Source organism: Neofelis nebulosa, chromosome 11 (genome assembly GCF_028018385.1).
Source record: "Neofelis nebulosa isolate mNeoNeb1 chromosome 11, mNeoNeb1.pri, whole genome shotgun sequence".
Lineage (NCBI taxonomy): Eukaryota > Metazoa > Chordata > Mammalia > Carnivora > Felidae > Neofelis > Neofelis nebulosa.
The window spans coordinates 37,253,420-37,274,402 of NC_080792.1; the positions used below are offsets into that span (position 1 = coordinate 37,253,420).

General features: G+C 47.5%; 2 protein-coding genes across 6 annotated transcripts in view; both read right to left on the minus strand.

Moving 5' to 3' along the window:
• The window catches only part of MOCOS (molybdenum cofactor sulfurase), a 52,275-nt gene extending 43,594 nt beyond the window's left edge, over positions 1–8,681 (minus strand). The window contains exons 1-3 of one of the 3 annotated variants that reach the window (XM_058692326.1): positions 8,487–8,598; positions 5,721–5,874; positions 2,589–2,678 (exon numbers count right to left, since the gene is read on the minus strand). In XM_058692326.1, coding sequence (XP_058548309.1) covers positions 2,589–2,604 — 16 coding nt within the window. In that variant the 5' untranslated portion in view covers positions 2,605–2,678; positions 5,721–5,874; positions 8,487–8,598. Of the gene's footprint in view, positions 1–2,588; positions 2,679–5,720; positions 5,875–6,220; positions 6,272–8,486 lie in introns of all 3 variants that reach the window. The other 2 variants (XM_058692327.1, XM_058692325.1) reach the window with 2 other exon arrangements.
• A 10,502-nt stretch (positions 8,682–19,183) lies between these two features.
• ELP2 (elongator acetyltransferase complex subunit 2) overlaps positions 19,184–20,983 on the minus strand; it is a 43,911-nt gene continuing 42,111 nt past the window's right edge. For all 3 annotated transcript variants that reach the window (XM_058692330.1, XM_058692328.1, XM_058692329.1), the window contains one exon: positions 19,184–19,741. In XM_058692330.1, coding sequence (XP_058548313.1) covers positions 19,694–19,741 — 48 coding nt within the window. In that variant the 3' untranslated portion in view covers positions 19,184–19,693. The remainder of the gene's footprint in view (positions 19,742–20,983) is intronic.

The window sequence follows — 20,983 nt, forward strand, 5'->3', positions numbered from 1 at the left end:
GCAACAGGGATTAACTATAAATAGGCATCAGAGATCTTAGTGGGGGAATGAAAATGTTCTAAGTGATTTATAATGATAGTTGCACCACTTGGTAAAGTTATTAAAAATCGCTAAATTGTACATTTGAAATAGATGAATTTTATGATATGTAAAATAAAATTCAGTTTTTTTAAACCAACCAACCAACCTCCGCCCCCAACTAGTAAAGCAAGATGGGATCGGGGAAGAATATTCTGGAGCTGGAAGTCAGCTCTCAGGCAGCCAGACCAATGCAAGAACCTTTTCTACAAGTTTCCTGACAGGTAGTTCTGATAATTAACTCCAGGGAACCAAGTACACAACCTCAGGAAGCTGCCCTTTCTCCCCGCCCCCTGCCGCCGGCCCTGCCCCAACCATGAGACAGAGCCATGAATGTCACTTAAATCTAAGTCCCCATCTGTTGCCCTGCATTCACACCGCTGCTACCGGCATCATTCCCGCAGAAACACATCTATCTCCTCCAAATATGTGAAAGGGACCATCACATCTCCCCTTAGCTCATTCTCAAGGCTAGAGTCTCTCCTAATTTCTTTTGTTTAAGATTTGCTTAAATGTTTATTTATTTACTTTGAGAGACAGACAGAGACAGAGAGAGAGCAAGCAGGAGAGGGACAGAGAGAGAGAGAGAGAGAGAGAGAGAGAATCCCAAGCAGGTGTCATGCTGACAGTGCAGAGTCCCACACAGGACTTGATCTCATGAACCATGAGATCATGACCTGAGCTGAAATCAAGAGTTGGATGCTTAAACGACTGAGCCACCCAGGTGCCCCAAGTCTCCTAATTTCACTTGTCAATTTCTAGTTCTCCTCCCCTCCTTGGATGCCCCATGAGTGTGACCCATAGTATCATTACCTCCTCAAAACATGGCCCCCAGACGAGGACACAGACCTCTCAAGGGGCCAGATGTGCAGGGGTGAGGCACAAGCATTTCTCAGGAGCAGGACCACAAGACCACATTAACACAGTCTTGACCTTTTTTGTTTTAGGGTTCGTTTGTTTGTTTTCTCATATATACTGTCGGGTCACACTGGATTTCTGGTCATTGAAGCCACCAATGCTCCTTTTCCATAGGCACTAGTAACCCAGGGACTTGGTACTTACCCTTGCTTCCTCTCGCCACCCTGGTTTTTAGCTCAGCACCATCAGCACTACCTACAGTCTACAGATCGTCACTTCTCGGCACCTTTCCCACAGCTAGGACAATTGCAAAATTTAAGGAAGACTTGTGGGTCTCTTTGCAAATCATGGAGTAAAATCAAGATAAGGTCCCTCAGTGACATCTCCCCTACAAATGACTCCCCAGATTTAAATATCTGCTGACTGCCCAGGACCTTAGTGTGGCATGATAGGACTGTCATGAACTGAGGCAGTCTGCTAAGGGATAAGGGCTTGTGCTCTGGAGCCCATTGGCCTGGAGAGCCACTCCCCCAGCTCCAGCGCTTTCTGACTGTATGGCCTCTGGTTAGCTGCCTCCCTTCCCTGGGGCCCACTTTCCTCACCTGTAAAACAGGAGTGATGACAGAACCTGTACCTTAGCTTGTTTGAAAACAGAACCTGTACCCTCATTTGGCTGGAGAATGGAGGGAGAGAGAAGAGATCAAGCATTTGGAACAGTGCCTGAAGTGTATAGTGAGTGTTCAGGAGAGGGTGCTCGCTGCTATTACCATTAACAGCTAGAGCTGTTTTTAGTTCAAGCTCCCTTTCACGCTTATCTCCTCATCACACGGTGCTGCTGATTAATGTCCTCCAGGGCTGCCCATTGTTTCTAGAATAAACATCAAACTCTGAAGAGCACCTACAATGCCCCTACCTACCTCTCCATTCATGTCTCCCCCACTCTCCTCCCCTCCTCTGTGCTCCGGGGCTAATTCCTGAAACCATAAAGGATCTTGGTTCATGCTACTACCTCTGTCTGGAATACCGTACTCCTCGTGCCCAAGTGAATCCCTGCTCATCCTCCAGTATTCACCCCTCTCCTAAGGCAGCTTTCTCTGACACTCACACTGCCAGCCCTGTCACTCTGCAACCACAGACCCCGTGGTATCATGGGCCTTTTGTTCATAGCCCTTCAGATAGTTGGTCATTTACATTTATTTGGAGCTCACTTGATTAAGGTCCTGTCTTGACTAGATCACAGTCCACGAAGGCAGAGCCTGTGCTTCCTCTGTTTTCATTGTACCACCGTGCCCCCCACAGCAAAGTGGCTCAACACACATTTCTGGAGTGAAAGAATAAATGAATGTCCTTCCCACCACCCCACCCTCTGCACAGGGTCATCCTGTCAAACACAGCAGCTTTGTATTTCTGTGCGCTTCTGACACTGACCCCTTCTTCTGGAAGTAAACCTTGTGTCCCTGAGCCGATCCTTCCTATCCTGGCCGCACATGTATCATAGGGACTGACCTGAGTGCTTGCTTGACACCCTTCTCCCATGGGGTCTATTCAGCACTGTCCTAAATAAATCTGATATTTATTAAGCAGAGATAGATCAGCTGAATGTTGTTGGCTACTATTCATATAAAAGTCGGTTTGGGTGTGTTTTTCTTTACCATAAACATTTTCCATGAGATCATTAGTGAAGCTTGTGAGCTGACTCTGGGGGAACAATGTGGCTCCTGCATGGTCAAGGTAGACGGTTCCTGAAAGAAAACACAGAATCGAGCTGGGGTTATTTTCCAGAGGTATTCCACTCATTTTACCTAGATGTGATTTGTGTGAGCTTGAGCAGTGGGCACCACCAGGCCACTGATTTCTCCAAGCCTCTTGATATGAGCTTCTTAATCCAAGGCATGGGCAATGCGAGATTGCACTTTCAATACTGAATGACCTTTAGAGCCCCAAGCAAGCCTTCCTGATTAACCAGCTCTTTTACGAACCTGCACATCCCACACAGAGGAGGAGCCCAACAGACATTTGTGATTAATGACAGTAAAGCAATTTCACATTATGACTCACTTCCTATCTGGGATTTCCTTGCCTCTTCCCTGGTGGGCGAGCCCTGATTATGCTTTCCCACAGTGAATTCTATATCCCTCAACCCTAGAACAGCTTGGAGAGCTTTGGAGATGACCAGGAATGTAAGTAAATGTGCTTTCTAGCTTCTCTCATAAACAGAGACAGGCAAATTTAGATGAGAGTGAGCAACGAAGGTTTTCCCATCAGAGGAGGGAGACCAGATGGCTGGATAACTCGCCGTGTGTGCAAGGGTACTGGAACATGGGCCAGCTGGCACATGGCTATGGATAGGAGGCTCCAGTGATACAACTTCTTTAGGCACAGCAATTTGGCAATATCGTCCACACTTTAAAATGCAAACCCTCTTTGACCTAGCAACTCCTCTTTTAGGAAAATACCTATGGTTTGTGAACTGGCCTGCACATGAGGACATTTAGTGCAGCATTGTCTGCAATAGCAGGAGATTGGAAATGACTTAAATGTCCATGAACATGTGTTTAAAATAAAGAATTCTTACACCTCCAACTAGTACTTTATAAGTAGACACGGAGCAAACTCTGAGATGCATTTTTCAAGAATATACAATGTGAATAGATTCATTCCTTCTTTCATTCACTTAAATGGGTTTTGTTGTTGTTGTTGTTGTTGTTGTTTTATGCAAAATAGGTTTTTTGGTGTCTTCTTTTTTTAATGTTTATTTATTTTTGAGAGAGAAAGAGAGAGTGGGGGGGGGGGGCGGGGGAGGGCAGGGAGAGAGGAAGACAGAGGATCTGAAGAAGGCTCCACACTGTCAACAAAGAGCCCACAGAGTGGGGCTCAAACTCATGAACTGTGAGATCATGACCTGAGTTAAGTCAGATACTTAACAGAGTAAGCCAGCCAGGCGCCCCTTTTTGGTTTCTTTTATAACATCTTTTTTGAGATATAATTCCCATACCATAAAATTCACCCTTTTAATGGTACACTTAGCCGATTCATAAACCATCACCACTATCTAATTTTAGAACATTTTCATTCATCCCAAAAAGAGAGCGCCTACTCATTACCAATCACTCCCCAATCCACTCAGCCCTAGCCCCTGGCAACCACTAATCGAACTTCTGTCTCTACAGATTTGCTTATTCTAGGCATTTGATATAAATGGAAGCATGCAAAAGTGGCCTTTTATGTCTGGCTTCTTTCATTTAGCATAATACTTTTAAGATGCATCTGTATTTTCAAGGTGCATAATATGTTCATTTCATTCCTTTTTAGGACTGAATAGTATTCCATTGTATGGATGTACCACATTTTGTTTATCCACTCATCCAATGATAAACATGTGGGCTGCTTCCATTTTTTGACTATTATAAACGATGCTACCATGACTATGTGCAAGATTTGTGGGGACATCTGTTTTCTCCCATTTGGTGGGTTGTTCTTTCTTATTGGTATCCACGGAAGCATAAAAGTATTTAATTTTGATGAAGTCCAATTTGTCTATTTTTGTTGTTATTGTTGCTTGTGATTTTAGTGTCGTAAGAAACCATTGCCTAATCCAAGGTCCTGATGATTTTTGCTTATGCTTTCTTCGAAGAGTTTTATATTTTTAGCTCTTTCGTCCATTTTTAGTTCATTTTTTAATACAGTGTGAAGTAGGGGTCCGCCTTCATTCTTTTCCATGCCAGCTACCCCAACACTATTTGTTGAAGAGACTACTCTTTCCTCTACTGAATAGTCCTGGCCTTCTGTTGAAAAGCAACTGACCATAGACATATGGGTTTATTTCTGGACTCACAATTCTACTTCATCAGTCCACACATCTATTTTTGTACCAGTTGTACAAAATTGTACCACCAAAGTTGTACCACATTGTTTTGATTATTGTAACTTTATATACATTTTACTTATTTTACTTTTATGGGAAATGTGAGTCCTTCAACTTTGTTCTCTTTCAAGGTCGGTTTGGCTATTCTGGGTCCCTTGCATTTCTGTAAGAATTTTAGAATCAATTTATCAATTGCTGCAAAAAAGTACCTGGGACTTTGATCAGAATGTCAATCAGTCTATAGGTCAGTTTGGGGAATATTGTCATCTTAACAATATTTAGTCTTCAAATTCATGAATACAGGATGCCTTTCCATTTATTTAGGTCTTCCTTTATTTCCTTGGATGACATTTTGTAGTTTTCAGTATATAAATCTTCTACTTCCTTTGATAAGTTTATTCCTTATGTATTTTGTTCTTTTTGATGCTTTCCTTTATTTCATTTTCACAGCTTTTCTTGCTAGCATCTGGATATCAAGTTGATGTTTGTGTATTGAGCTTGTATCCTATAACCTTGCTGAACTTGTTTTTTAGTTCTAACAGTTTTATATATGGATTCTTTAGGTTTTTCCATATACAAGATTGTGTCATCAGCCAATGGAGATGTTTCACTTCTTCCCTTGCAATCTGGATGCCTTTTATTTCATTTTCTTGCCTAACTGTCCTGGTTAGAAACTTGATGACAATGTTGAGTAGAAATGGTGAGTCCAGACATCCTTGTCTTATTCCTGCTCTTAGGGGTAAAGCTGTCAGTGTTTTGCTATTAAGTATGATATTAGCTGTGGGTTTTTTGTAGACAGCCTTTATGAGGTCATTTGATTTCCTAGTTTATTGTATTTTGATGTTCAAGATATGTTTATTGAGTACTGACCATGTGCCAGGCACTGTTCTAAGTAATTTAAAAAAAAGTACACACTTACAAAAATATAGACCACAAGTCAAAAGGCACACCAGACACGAGTAGCAGGAGCTGACCCTGGGGCCGTCACCATGGCCGCACCTGGAGTGAGCGGGACTCCCTGGGCATTCTTTACCCTCCTTTGGCACCTTCTGAGTGCTGTGTAAATGTACTACCTAGTCCAAAAATTTAGTGTTAGAATAATGGTCTCTTTAACCAAAAATTCAGAAATACAAATGCACCACACCAAAAGAAAGGCCTTGGTCTGCCCAGCCATCAGGGACATGCTCATGTGAAGCCACAGTACACATGTGAAACCTGAGGGGCTCCCAGGGAGCACCACATGCCTTACCCACAGCCTTCTGCAGGGCCAGGAAGCCATTTGGGAGAAGGCTGCTTTGGCCTTTGGTCCAGTAGTTAATTTTGCAAAACAAGGCAGCCATGTTAGATCAGCTAGAGATCAGATCTTAGATGCGATCGGCCAGCACAGTGGTTAACAGTGCAGAATTCAAGTCAACCAACCTGACTGAATCCTCCTCCACCACTAGCCATTCTGGGTCCCTGTTCCTTCATCTGCAAACGGGATGAGGGTTAAATGAGTGGGTATAACAGAGCCCGGTTTTGTGCCTGGCACACAGTGACGCTCTAAGACTTGGCTATTATTAGAAGGAGGCAAATGACCCCCAAACCCATTGGTATTGGGTCTTCAAGAAAGGAAATTCCAGGATCTCTTCTAGATCATGCTCTTTAAGTTCTCAGTTCCACACAGGGTGAGTGGCCATGCAGCAGCACCCTAAGGCTTCAAGAACCACTCGAACCGCATCTGAAAACCCAATACTCTCCTTTCACCAAGACAAGGGAATCCCCCTCCAATTGGTTAGGCAACATATTTCAGCACTTAAAGATTAAGCATGTAATTATCTAGAGCTACCACTTAACCAGATAAACTCTCAAGCCTGCCCAAAAACTCTGAGGGGAAGGAGGAAGGGGAAAGAACAGGAGGTGAAGGTTACATTATTTTGCTTTGTTTTGTTTGTTTTTCCCTGCCCTGGGAGAGAAAGCAAGTGGATATGTTCTAAGACTTCCAGCCGTGGGAGGGATGTGTTTAATCCACAAAAGTCTACTTCAACCCTATAGTGTAGAGGAAATGCTAGGAACTTGCACTAGATAGACGACAGACAGACAGAGAAAGAATACGATAAGATAGATGTTAAAGGGGCTCTGAGGGGCAGCCTGGGATCTGGCTACCACATTTAAATTTTACATTTAAGTAAACGTTCTCTGAAGGACACAAGGAACACAAATAGGGGCCCAGAACATACCTCTGCTTTCCCAAGGTAGCGTTGAGGGGAGAGGTCAGCCAGTGATGGGTGTGAGGGATCAGAGCTGGAGGGATTAGGGGATTAGGCAGGTGTGGTGCTGAAATAATTATGGACTGCGAGACAACAGCCTCTGAGATTTACTTCAAAAGAATGGGGAGCCTCCTTCTCTCCCTCCACACCTGTGGGTGTTTGTTGTATCAGTCTATTTCTACGGGTGGAAATTTCCACAGTAAAACGTTTCAGAGACAGCAACTGGAAGCCAAAGGGTGAGATGCTGTCTCCTGCAGGTGAATGTGTCACTGGCAAGAATGGCGAGGTAGTAGAGAGGCCACCAGAAGGTCCCCCGTCTCCCTCCCGGGCTTCCCTACTGAAGTACAGACAGGGGACACACAAGGAGGAGGCCACAGCCCTCAGAGCTCCCAAACAGAAAACATTGTCACTATCCCAAACATGAGGAAATAACTCAAAAGAGCTGCAATCAGCTACCCTATTACTGAAACGTTAAGTCACAGCGGCCGCTATTGTGCCGCAAGCAAGGGAGCAGTCACCAGTTGCTAATTGCGATAGAATAAATACACCTCAAATCCTGGCGCCACGACCATGCCCACTTAACCTGCGGTCCCTCCCTGCTCAACCGGCACGCGGTCCAAAGGCTCCAGGAAGACCTTCACGCAAGGTTCCCGACCCGGTGCGGGAGCCCTCCCGCCCGGCTGTGACGTCTTGGCAAGGCCACAGGGCCACATCGAGCTCGTTTAAAAGTTAACCAGCCTGTTCCGCCTTGCGGGTATCAAAAGGATGATGTGATCGCGATCGATACTCGTGTCCAATTTACAGGCTCGCCCTGTATGTACTTAAAGCTCAAACTTCACGGTTTGCTAATTCCAGTCGCCCAGCGAGCTAGAGTTCGAAGGCATTGTTCTGATGGCAGGAATGAGGAAAATGGGCTTCGAAAATAAAGCTGCTTATGAGCTTAGCGTCCGTAGCCTCTCGGCCCCAAGCGCACACGCCCCAGACTCGCGGTCCCCACCCGGAGCACTGGCCGCCCGCCGCCCACGCACTGCACCTGTCCGCAGGCGAGCACCTGAACAGTCATGGCCGCTGCACATTCCTGCCTTTCGCAACGCTGCCTCCAGCTGGACCTTTAGAGCCGGGAGTGTCGCGGCGGGCGAGGGCAAAAGAACTCCTGAGCGTGGTCCGCAGAGAGGGAGCACAGGTGAGAAAGGAGTAGGCTAGTCCTGCACCACGGGGAAGTCTAAGGAGCTAGGGTAGCAAGAAGCCTTGGGCTGCAGGTGGGACCTCAGGGACGCGCGGACGTGTCCCGCCAGGTCTTTCGATCCAAAACACATCCCAAATGAGGTGACGCTGCTCCCACCTAAAGCAAAAGCTCCTTCCACGCCAGTGCCAGAAAACGCGTGCCCGCCACGGCCTCCCTGCCCACCCCGCACAGGTGCCCCGGCTGGCCTCACCTGCCAGGCGGCCGAATTCGCGCTCGCGCATGTCCCGCAGGCTGCGCGGCCCATAGCCGTAGGCGAGCGGCTGCGGGCTCGAGTCCCGGAACCGCGCGAAGGCCAGCAGCTCGGCCCCCCGCGGCGCCGCCCCGCCGGCCATGACCCAGGCCCGCCAGCCCGTGCCGTAGTGGCCGCCGGGCCGGGGGGAAATGCCGAGGCCGGCCCGCCCGACTCCGCCCCCGCCGCGCCCCGGCCGCGCCTCCCCGCCCTCCAGGGGCACCTGGTCCGCTGCCCAGGGTGGCGCCTCTCCCGGCGGCCCGGCCTCCCAGGGGAGCTGACTCACAGGGTTGCAGTTCTTTCCGGCCCTTTTCCCACCTGGGGGCGGGGTAAGGAAGTGCCCGCTTTCATTGTCTCTTTAAACAGCTTCCCAGTGGAGCCCAGGGAGATGCCCCCAAAGACCCTTGGAACACGAAACTCTCGTTTATCTACGGTCCCACGAAAAGGCTAGTGGCAGAAGTAACGCATTGCTTTCTCCTGCTCGGCATCCTGAAACCTGGGCATCCTCCCGCCTGACTCTACCGGTCCTGACCCCGGCATAGCACCCGGGACCCTCGCTCCCCGTGGAGGGGGGCTGGGGGGGGGACTCTTGTGGGGTGTTTGCAAGGAGAGTTCTCCTTGCTGCTCCCCACTGGGTTGTGTGCTCGGTGTGTCTGAGAATGCGGCTGAGCAAAGGGTGGAAGACGAAAAAGATTGGGGATCCAGGAGGTTGGTTGGCTAATTTGGTCTCCGTGGCTGCTCAAGTTCGAAAACAGTAGCTCGGATGCGACTTGGGCCTTAGCGCCGGAGGCGCTCCGTCCTTGGGCCTGCATCCGGGGTGCCGGCGTCAGAGCTGCTCTGTCTCGGGCCTCCATTGTCTCAGTACTGAGCGGCAGGCCAAACCCATGCGTCGGAAGAAAGTGTAGAGCCGGAAGAAAGTGTAGAGCGAGTGGACAGGTGCACAACACGGGGCCCAGGTGCGCGACAGGGAGAACTCAGGTGCGATCCGGGCCCGCTCTCCCCGGACAGAGAGGACTCAGGGTCGGGGCCCGCTTTGGAGCATGGAGTGAAAGGCGACCAAGTAACGGGGGCCTGGGCGAGGTGCCTGGTGTGGAACCAAGTTGGGGTGCTTAGTGCAGAACCTGCTGTGGAAGGGGGGACAACGTGCTGGCAGCCCAGGTGAAGGGACTCAGGTGCGGGTCCAGTGGGGCCACCGGCCCAAGGTGGGGTGGACCACTGGCTTTCGAAGCATACCATGGTGGGAGGAGGTGGAAAGAGTGCCCATGACACAAGTTCACCACAGCCACGCCCACTGTCACCCAGTGCGTGGGTCTCCGGGGCCTTAGGATGCCTGATGATGTGCACTGCAGACTCCTGGGCCCAGCCTCTGCCTGTATAAAAAGCATCCCAAGGGCTGTGGATGGGCCCAGCTTGAGAGAGCTGCCAGAAGGCCATGCACAGTCCTGCCCCTCCTAGCCCAGCCCCCCAATACCAGGTTGCACCGGGGGGTGGAGGGTCTATATGGCCCTGGCCAGAGGTTCCCCGTCCATAAGAGCCAGTCCCGGGGCTCCCCCTGCTTAGGTAGCCTCATCCTCCTCTCTGCCAGATCTCCAGGTTCCTACTGGACAAGCATTCATACTTGTTCTGGAAGGACTGAACATATTCATGAACGAATGCCCGAATTTGCTCACTGGCTTCACTGACTCCACCCCCATCCTCTTCTGCATACCTTCTGACCACACTTGTACCTGGAACTTTGGGCTCTGGTGCCATCTTGACCTCTCCACGGCACTCCTTCCTGCAATGTGACTTCTGGCAACAATGATACGAGCAGGTACTGCCCTGGGCACCTGTACACTTTGACCTGTACTAGTTGGTCCACAATTAAATCAGCACGTCAATGAGGTGACTCTTACAGGTGGAGATGCTAAGTCACAAAGACATAGAGTAACTTGCTCAAGAGCACACAGCTGGAAGAGAATGGACAAGCCAGCACCTGTGAAGTCAGTCTCCAGAGCCCAACCAGTGAAATGTGTTCAGCAGTCTCTCTGGTCCTCAGGGTCTCAGTCTCCCCACATCTAAGTTGGGAGGGTGGTGGGAGCTGGTCGTCCCAGACACCGTATGGTGTGTGTGCCACTCACCCCTCCTTTACTGCCCTACTTCCCAGGGAGGATCTCCTCCAGGCCACGTTTGTCAGGCATTAACTTACGTGAGTGGCCTGGAAGCCTTTTATCAAAATGCAGATTCCGATTCTTCAAGTTTAAGCTGGGGCCTGAACTTCTTTGTTTGTAAGGAACCTGGGTGATGTTGTTAGTCGGTCCATGAACTGCACTCTGAGGAGCGAAGGCCTTCCTTTTTTCCCTGGGAATGTAAGGAGTACCTACCTCTCTCCTCGCGGTGTTCTGTGGCCAAGTAACAAATCGCAAATCCACTAGGGTGCTGCTTTCGGGCAAGCCTGCCTAGTGAATAATCTGAATGGGCCAACTCAATGCAGAACTCTTTTTTTTCTTTTAATTTTTAATTGTAGTAAAATATACATAACAAAAATTTACCGACTTAGCCATTTTGCAGTGTACTTGTTCAGTAGTGTTGAGTATATTCACATTATGTGCAACCAATCTCCAGAACTTTTTCCATCTTGCAAAAACTGAAAGTCTGTCTCCATTAAAAAAACTCCCCATTTCCCCCCTCCCCTGGCCCCCGGCAATCACCATTCTTTTCTGTCTCTTTGAATTTGGCGATTCTAAGTACCTCACATTAGTGGAATCATACAATATTTGTCTTTTTGTGACTGGCTTATTTGAATTACATAATGTCCTCAAGATTCATCCAGGTTGTGGTGTGTTTCAGGATTTCTTTCCTTTTTAAGACGGAATAATGTTCCATTGTATGTATATATCACGTTTTCTTTATCCGTGCATCCATGGATGGACACTTGGATTACTCCCACTTCTTGGCTATGGTGAATAATGCTGCTCTTAACATGGATATACACATACTTGTTTTGAGACTCTACTTTTGGGTCTATAACCAGAAGTAGGATTGCTGGATCATGTGGCAGTTGTAGTTTTAATTTTCGAGGAACCGCCATACTGTTTTCCATTAGCTGCACCATTTTACATTCCTACGGTGCACGAGGGTTCCCGTTGCTCCTCATTCTCACCAATGTTTGTTTCCTGTTGTTGTTCTTGTTGTTGTTGTTGTTGCTGTTGTTATAGTAGGCATTCTACTGGGTGTGAAGTGGTATCTCATTGCAGTTTTAATGTCCGCTTCCCTAATGATTAATGATGTTGAGCATCTTTTCCTGTGCTTTTTGGCCGTTTGTATGTATTCTTTGGAGAAATGCTTATTCAAGATTTTTGCTCATTTTTTCAATTGGGTTTTTTTTTAATTAATTGTTAAGTTGTAGGAGTTCTTTATATTTTCTGAATACGAACCCCTTGTCAGGTATATAATTGGCAATATTTTCTCCCATTCTATGGATGGCTTTTCACTTTGTTAATCGTATCCTTTTATGTACAGTGCAGAACTCTTGAAGATCATTAAAAGTCACTGAACTACTATTCAGTCAAGAAATATCTTTAAAGGGGTTGAGTGCCTGACTCAGTTTTGGCTCAGGTCATGATCTCACGGTCATGAGATTGAGCCCTGAGTAGGATTCTGCACTGAGTGTGGAGTCTGCTTGGGATTCTCTCTTTCCCTCTCTCTCTGCCTCCCCTGCTCACTTTCTTTCTCTCTCTCTCTCTCTCTCTCTCTCTCTCTCTCTCTCAAAAAGAAAGAAACATCTTTAAGCTCCTGGCTCTTCCCAGAGCACTGCTTGCTCAGGAGGATGGGAAGGACTTTCACCTATAGACACGCAGGGAAATGAACTACTGAATGCCAGCCACAAGGCCATGAGGCCTGAGTTCCCTACCACTGCTCCAGGATGCAGGTGTAGAATTTCAGGGAAGAGAAAACAGGCTACTTGCAACCAGGGAGTTCAGGGAAAGCACCCCAAAGGAGGAAGCCTTTGACCTGGGCCATAGCAATGAGCCTGTGAAAAAGAGAGGGAGAGTAGTGGGGTCTGAGGACGCTGGCAGGCTCGGCCTCTAATTGGCACTCTCAGATTTATTTCACCAAGATTCCCCAGGCCTCTCCTGCCAGAAAGAGGCTGTCAGAAATCCGATTGCTCATTCTTACCCTGCCCCCACTGGTGAATGTCTTACGCGTGTTCATCACTCAACGAGCTCCTGGGTCCTGTGCTGTGGGGCTGCCACTGCCTCGTCTGACCTGGTTCAGCTACTGGCCCTGGGGTCTTGGAGGAGCCTGAGCCAGTCCACGTTTAGGTCGCAAGAAGCTAGCTTCTGCTCCCAAAGTTTAGAGCTTCGTAGGTAAACAGCTCTTAGGCTCCTACTTACAGCTCTGTCTCGCCTGGGAGCCATGAAAAATATGTGCCTAAAGGCCAGACTGGTCAGGCATGAAAGCCTTGATTTTGTACTTAAAATCTCTCCCCCTGGGGAAGGCTTTGTCCCTGGTCCAGTTCACTGAGCTTGGTTTTCGACTCAGGATGATATCTGCCAAAAACACTTGCTCCCACGTTAACAGACTTCTATAGGACCCCACCCCCAGCGTCCCCTGGCAATAGATTCCATTTCTAGAAATCACTACTATGCCCAAGGCACGTATTCATATATTCTTCATTCATTCACTCGGCAAAATGTCAACGAGTACTTCTCAGAGTTAAAGTTTATAGTGGTTGAAGAAAAAGGCAAGGTAGGCTTGAGGGCAGATTTTGGAAGGCATAAGTCACCCAAAGGGACTGGAATTTCATTCTGAAAATATTTGAGCAAGAAAGTGCTCCCAAGAGGTGATTTAGGCAGGCCATCCAATGGCCATGACCAGGCTGGATGCGGTGGTAAGAACTGGGGGCAGAGGACCAGCTACAACCTCCTGCAACCTCCAGGCTTGAGGCACCAGAGGTGAAAGTGGGCTTTGGCAGGGGCATCACCCAGTGTTCACTGGGGAGCCGGGGAGACATTAGTCAACAAAGCAGCCTGCATGCCTGGGAGGCCCCAGGACAGGGAAGGAGATGGGGCCGCAGCTGGATCACCCTTCCACAATGCACAGTGCCAGAGAAGGGGGCTTCCCAAGGAGGTCAAGGCTGCGGGAGAGAAAGCCTCCCCAACCTGGGACTCCAGAAGTCCTGGAAGAGAAAGCGAGAGAGGGAGGGCAGTATTCCAGGTGCAAGTGCTGGAGACAGGAAAAGGCCCCAAAAATTACAGAAGCAGGACCTTCAGTGAGGCTGGAGCACAGGCTATGGTTGTGCAGGGATAAGGGGTGGGATGGGGAGTGAGGAAAGGGAGCGAGCCAAACTCTGCAGACCGAAGGGACAGGAAGATGCCACGGAGTGCCCACAGGACAGTGGCTGTGTCAAAGGTGTTTCTGGCACCCCAGCAGCACTGAGGATCATGTAGGGAGTCTGGGCAGGAGTCCTGGTGAGGGGCAATGAGGGTCCAGATGACCCTTGTGGAGGTGATGAAATTCAGGGAAAATGGGGACTGAGGGAGGACAGGCTCTGGGTGACTCAACAGTGTTGGAGTGGATGCCTTGGTGGATGCAGGGGGTGGGGGTCAGGCACAGGGACACAAGAGGTTCAGGGCATCTAAGTAGAGATTGGGGCCCAGACTCAGGAAGGACGGTGTCGGGGGTTGAAGACACAACTCACAGAAGAGGCCTGTACAGAGGTCACCCCAGGGGCTCTGGAGTGTTCTGGGAGAGACAGAGCCGTGGGGATAGCAACATTTAAGTGGTGTCTGCCTCCATGCTGCTAACTGATCAGAGAGGTGGGGAGACAGCCAGCACCTTGGGGTGCTTAGGCCGACAGGCCAGTTAGGACAAGGGCCAATCAGATTATTGAATGTGCTGGCTAGGGGGTGTGCGGTGACCGAAGTGAGACACTTTTATCTTGGTGGGGATGGGAGCTCCATTTTACAAGCTCCATTCAAGTCTTAAATGCTGATGAGGGGTAGAGGTTTTCCTACTGGCTAATCCCCAAAGGCTCTTGATCCTGAAGGTATCTGGGGGCTGCAATTAGGATGGCTCCCATTTCCTGCCAAGTAGTCAGGATAGAGGGTGGGTGTTGCAGACGCGAAATCTGGTTGGGAGAGTGAACTTATTATTTCCTGCTAGAGTGAAATGCATCCCCCCCTTAACAACTAGAACCTGCTGACCGAGATCCTCAGACATCTACACAACAGGACTAAGAGAGACAATAATGGAGCAGCTTTTTCTCCAAAGCCTGGCACTGTAGAAGTTCTGGGAGAAACAATTTGGAAGCAGTGGAAAGAATGATCAGAAACCTCAGGAAGCTCCCTCCCCTAGAGGGAAAGGAGACCTTTTCTGTGAATAGAAGCTAAAAGGGCAGTTTGGAATCATGAACAAAGCTCCATTATATCTAAACCCATAATATTCCAAACAACAAAACCCCACCAGTGCTAAGGAGACCACAGCAGCGACAGGGTGGGTGGACCCTGAGGGGGAATTTTCTTGAGGGCTGCTTTCCAGGGGGCTCAGCTTCTCTCTGTGTTCATTCAGGGGCGGGTTTGGACCAGCCTGCCTCCTTCTTGGTCCCTTCTGGATGACACCTTTCTCCTGCTCTTTGTCTCCTACTCCTTTATGCCACCTTTATGCCAGGGAAAGGATCTGATACCAGTCATGCTATTTACTGACTAGTGGATTACATTGGAGAATCCGTCCTCCACCAGCCAGCCATCTGTGTTGTCAAATTTACTCACCCTTAAATGTAGCAAATATTTAACAACACGCTGCTAGACGCACTGTGCTAGATGCTGTGGAGAACAAGGAAACAAATCTAATGCCCAGATATTTAGGCTCTGGTAGGCTTGTATAGCAGGATTTCATTGGTTGCCTACCCACCGCCCACTGCCCTTGATTTTGATTTGGAAAAACCACCCTAGCCAGATCAGGCTGAGGTCCCGATGGGACCAACCCTGCCTTCAGTCCCTGAGTGATCTCATGGCTCTTGCCTCGTCAGATGGGCAGGCCCACGCCACTCCATGTGCGGTTTTCCCCTGCCCACTGCTTAGTTCAGGATGTTCCGCTGAGCAAAGCTAGGGACTTAATGTTTAAAAAATGTATTCCCTTTGATACGAGCAAGGAAATCTGTAACTTTAACGGCTGCTTTCATCCATGGGGGAGGGCAGCCTTGGAAGAACGCTGACCCATGGTGAGGTCCTCTGAAAGAAGTAGACAAAGGGGCAAGAGTGTCCTGATGAAACTACACCTGAACTTTGTCCTAGCACTAAATTTGTTTTCAATCATGTGATCTAATGATTCCCCAAATTATTTTGAGACCAACTTTCTTACCGCAGAATCTAATTGATATAGTGTAAGACATATGTAAATAAAAGATAGGACATGAGAAATGCCATAAAAGACAATGAGAATAAAATACGGTGGCATTCAGAGAAAGAAATACTTGAAAGAAGGGAATTAAGGTTCTGCAGAGGTGACATGAGCTGAGATGTACTTAATCCTAATAGTTGGTGTCTTATTATATATACCCCAGTGCTAAACCAGCGTTTTTCACGCACTGGCTCATTTAATCCTCAGAACAACCCTACAAAGTAGTTGCTTTTTGCAAAATGAGACTAACATCTGTTCTTTCTTCCAAAATAAAACACCTCAATTCCTAGCTGAACGCAAGGACTCTGGAATGAAAATTTCATTTCCTAGTTTCTCTTGAGGTGTGGCCACAAGCCTAGATTCTGGCCAAGGAGATGAAGCAGAACTGTGTGGACTTCCAAGAAGTTTTCTTCAAGCTCCGGATGAGCCTTTCCTTTCTGTTGGCCGGAATGCAAAAGATCACGGCAGGAGGCCAAGCAGCCGCCCCGGCTGGTGAGGAAGCCTCACACTGAGGATGGAGGACCCCAAAGAAAAAGAGCCCGCGTCCCCGATCATGTTGAGAAGTCCCCCTGTCTGTCACAGTCTGCCTATCTTGATTCCTTTTGAGAGAAAACTTCTACCTTGCAAAAGCAGAAAGAACATTTGGCGTTCTCTTTCACACATGGGCGAATTGAAGTCAGATTGATCCACTGGTAGTATCTGCATTTAGAGGTGAGGGGAAACAGCTGCATTCGCTGCCAGTGTGAGCCAGGATCAAAGGCGCTTCTGATTCCTTCCATCCGGGCTCCAACCCCCACCTAGAGTGCCTTGAGAAACACACGGGCTTTGTACATAGTGGTTCACAGGCCTGGCATTCCCTGGACAGCCCAGGATTTTCTGGGGTGGCCAGAATTTCTAACTTCAAAGAGATCGATTCCGTTCTTTCATTTTATTCCTGAATGTGCTCTCTCCCTCCATTTCCCACATTCCCCCTTTGAAATCAATGACTGACTCTGCTTCCCGAGGCTACTGGGAAGGGATTTGGCTCTGTGCTGTTGAAGGTAACAGTGTCCTCAGAATCACCCGACTACCTCTCCCGTCTAGGGAAGTTGTACAGGTCAGAAGGCAGCGACTGCTTAGGCTGGCGCTGGGCATCAACCTGAGCTGCGATGCTGTGAATGAGGCAGAGAAGGGAGATGGGGGGAATGGGGAAGGGCAGGTCAGGGACTCTTAAACACCCCATCAACTCCCCTGGAGCAAAGTTCCAAGGGTACCTTTTTGCTTCAGATGTGTTGAACTATATGGTTTGTAATCATATGCTTCAAAGGGTGCTCCTTTAGCAGATTAAGATGCGTGACAAATTACAATGTATGTGTATGAATTACAATGCAGACTGCCCACGTGAATAGCACGACCTCTGAACGCTTACTGAACTGAATTACCCAGGTTGTTCCTGAGGAAGGTGCTTCAGGACAACTTGGGCAAAGTGTCTAACACAAACCCAACTGACGAATTAAAATAATACCTACGAATTCAGTCTTCCCAGGACTAGGCCTGTTTTCAGGGAACCTTAGGGGGTTGAGTTCTGTGCTTGAAAATGTTCTACAACACCAGGTGAGTTCACGGATTCTGCCCTGGAGTCCCAACAAATCCCAGCATGCCGGTGGGGGTAAAGACTCAGATCCCTCAGCTGATAAATAAGGAACTACTGCAGGCCGTCCTGGTTTCTGAGGTTGGAACTCAGGGTCTCCCTGCCTTGGTGCATACATGCACACACAAGCCTGAGGGAGTAAGACAACTTTACACACTCAATCGTCTAGAACTGAACTGTCCAAATGCAGATGGCCGCTAACAGCATGTGGCTAGTGAGCACTTGAAATGCGGCTAATCCAAACTGAGATGCACTCAGTATAAAACACTCTAAGCGCGAGGCGCCTGGGTGGCGCAGTCGGTTAAGCGTCCGACTTCAGCCAGGTCACGATCTCGCGGTCCGTTGAGTTCGAGCCCCGCGTCAGGCTCTGGGCTGACGGCTTGGAGCCTGGAGCCTGTTTCCGATTCTGTGTCTCCCTCTCTCTCTGCCCCTCCCCCGTTCATGCTCTGTCTCTCTCTGTCCCAAAAATAAAAAACGTTGAAAAAAAAAATTAAAAAAAAAAACAACACTCTAAGCATACACTAAAGTATGAAACGTTCTTTATATCGTACAAGGACTTTATACCAAAAAAGTGTAAAATACCTCCACAATCCTTTATGTTGAAACGTATAGCTTGTTTATGTTGGACATACTAGGTTAAATAAAACATGTCACTAAAATAAATTTTTTTTTTCAACGTTTTTTTTTTTTTTTTTTTTTTTTAATTTTTGGGACAGAGAGAGACAGAGCATGAACGGGGGAGGGGCAGAGAGAGAGGGAGACACAGAATCGGAAACAGGCTCCAGGCTCCGAGCCATCAGCCCAGAGCCTGACGCGGGGCTCGAACCCACGGACCGCGAGATCGTGACCTGGCTGAAGTCGGACGCTCAACCGACTGCGCCATCCAGGCGCCCCACTAAAATAAATTTTACCTGTTTTTTTATTTTTATTACGTAACTACCAGAAAACCTTTAATTACTTATACAGCTCACATTATGCTTCTGTTGGGCTAGAGATAGTGGATAATGCTAGTCTAGAAATCTCCATTTAAACAAAGTATCGCCACTCCTTTGGAAGCGAAATATCATGTTAGATAATGGCAAACTCCAACCAAGAAAATCCCCACCTCCCTCTTTTCAGCATATTTATTACGTACGGCACTCATTTCACTGCCAATTTGCCAGATGACTCTAGGATCTCCTCCACTTTCGTGCCAGCCTTCGCAGTAGCGCTCTCCCGGGTTCAACCTCCCTCCACCCAACTCCCAAGCTCCCGACTGTCACGGCCCACCTCCCAAACCTCAGCTGGCACACTCAACACTCTGTTTCTAGCATCTTCTTCCTCCCTCTGCTCCCACTACTCCTTCACCCTCGGGGACACCCTCTTTTTCTCATGACTCATGTATGTGACTTCACATCAATTCACAGGATCGCCACGGAACTCCACTTTTCAGCCCCTCCGTCTATCAGTGTGTCAGGATATTCTGCGTTAAGTCAAACTGTAAAACAATATATGCACTTTTAAAGAATAAAAGAACTCACTGCAGTTCAAACTCACAACCACCTGCCAAATTCCTAGAATGGCTGGTGTGTACTGGAAGGAAGGGTCAAGGCCACACAAAGTGTGATCCGTTTATGCACAAAAACTGTTAAAATTGAATAATCTCAGTTTTATCTCTTTTTATTTTCTATGTCCTCCCTTTGAAGAGGGTAATAAACAAGGCAATGTCCCAAAGACAGGCATATGAAAAGAAAAGGCCCCACACGTTAACACAAAATTAGGCAAATTCAGTCACGAAGAATCTGATTCTTAATCTGGGACACATAAATGCAGGTCTGGACCCCTCAAAGTGTGGGCAAGGTTCCAAGGGTGTGTGCATATATACATCTGTGACGAGAGTCTGCAGCTGTCATCACATTTCAAAGGGTCTGTGACCCAGTGAGTAGTACTACTGCTGTAGGACTTAAAAATGAAAATCAATGAAATTATGAGGTAAAGAAAGTCATCGATTTACATGACAAATAGCTTAAGACACCAGTGCCTGTACGCCTGTAGTTACTAAGTCCGTTACAGTGCACATCTGTTAACTCTGTGTATCTTCACAGTATGATCTTCACCACAACTTGCGAAGTGTAACCACTCAGCACCTTCTGTTCCGTTCTGTTCGGTTTTCCCATTACAATTCTTCCAGCATAATTTTTTGACAGCAAGTGTATGACTTTGGCTAAAACAAAGACAGAGAAATCGTGAAATGAACGTATGCTGTGACTACAAAATATTTTACCTACATATTCACTTAATTACTATGCCCTTGCTATCGATGTTAACATAAATGGAAGTCAAAACCTGAACATCAAAATGTACAGGTTTTACAAAAAGCAGAGTCAGACCTACAAATACAGAGAACAAACTGATGGTTGTCAGAGGGCTGTGGGGTGGAGGGTTGGCCAGAACGGATGAAGGGGAGAGGGAGATATGGGATTCCAGGTATGGAATGAGTAAGTCACAGGAATAAAAGGCACAGCGTAAGGAATACAGTCAACAGTACAGTAATAGTCATATAAAAGGGCAGATGGCAGCTACACTTGTGGGGAACACAGAATAATGTATGAACTAAGTTGTACACCTGGGACTAAGGTAACACTGTATGTCAACTATACTCAAATGAAAAAAATGGCAAAAAAGTTCTTAAAAATTACAGGTTTTAAAATACCATCACTAATAATTTTGCAATTTTATCCTAACCTTGAAAACATCTTACTCTATTTACTTAAAACTGTCAGACTAAATATCTTAATGAAAAAGGACACCACCAGCGAGATACAATGAATTTCTGTCGAATTTTCTTTCGATGATCAGTGGAATTCACGAAATGGCTATTAAAATCAGTCTTTCAGGTAACATTACTAAATGGGTTTCTTTTTTAAAGAATTCTAACTTGGGGCACCTGGGTGGCTCAGTCGGTTAAGCGGCCGACTTCGGCTCAGGTCATGATCTCGCGGTCCGTGAGTTCAAGCCCCGCGTCGGGCTCTGTGCTGACAGCTCGGAGCCTGGAGCCTGTTTCAGATTCTGTGTCTCCCTCTCTCTGACCCTCCCCTGTTCATGCTCTGTCTTTCCCTGTCTCAAAAATAAATAAAACGTTAAAAAAAAAAAAAAAAAGAAAATAAGGAATTCTAACTTTGCAACATATTCCAGATTATTTTATTCCCTTGACATCCCTCTGACATAGAAGGGACTCTTACTCACATGTTTACTGCTGGGTAAGGAAAGATAATGAAAGATTTAATAAACTGCCCAATGAAACAACCTTGGACTCCAACGTGACCTCTAACTGCATGACCTTGGGCAACACACTCCTGTTAATGCCCCCTCAACCCCATGGCCTAGAATGCTACCATAGGTTATTAATAAATCCCTAGGAGAATAGAACACCCTCTACAAATTCAACCTGCAAATCAGACCTCTG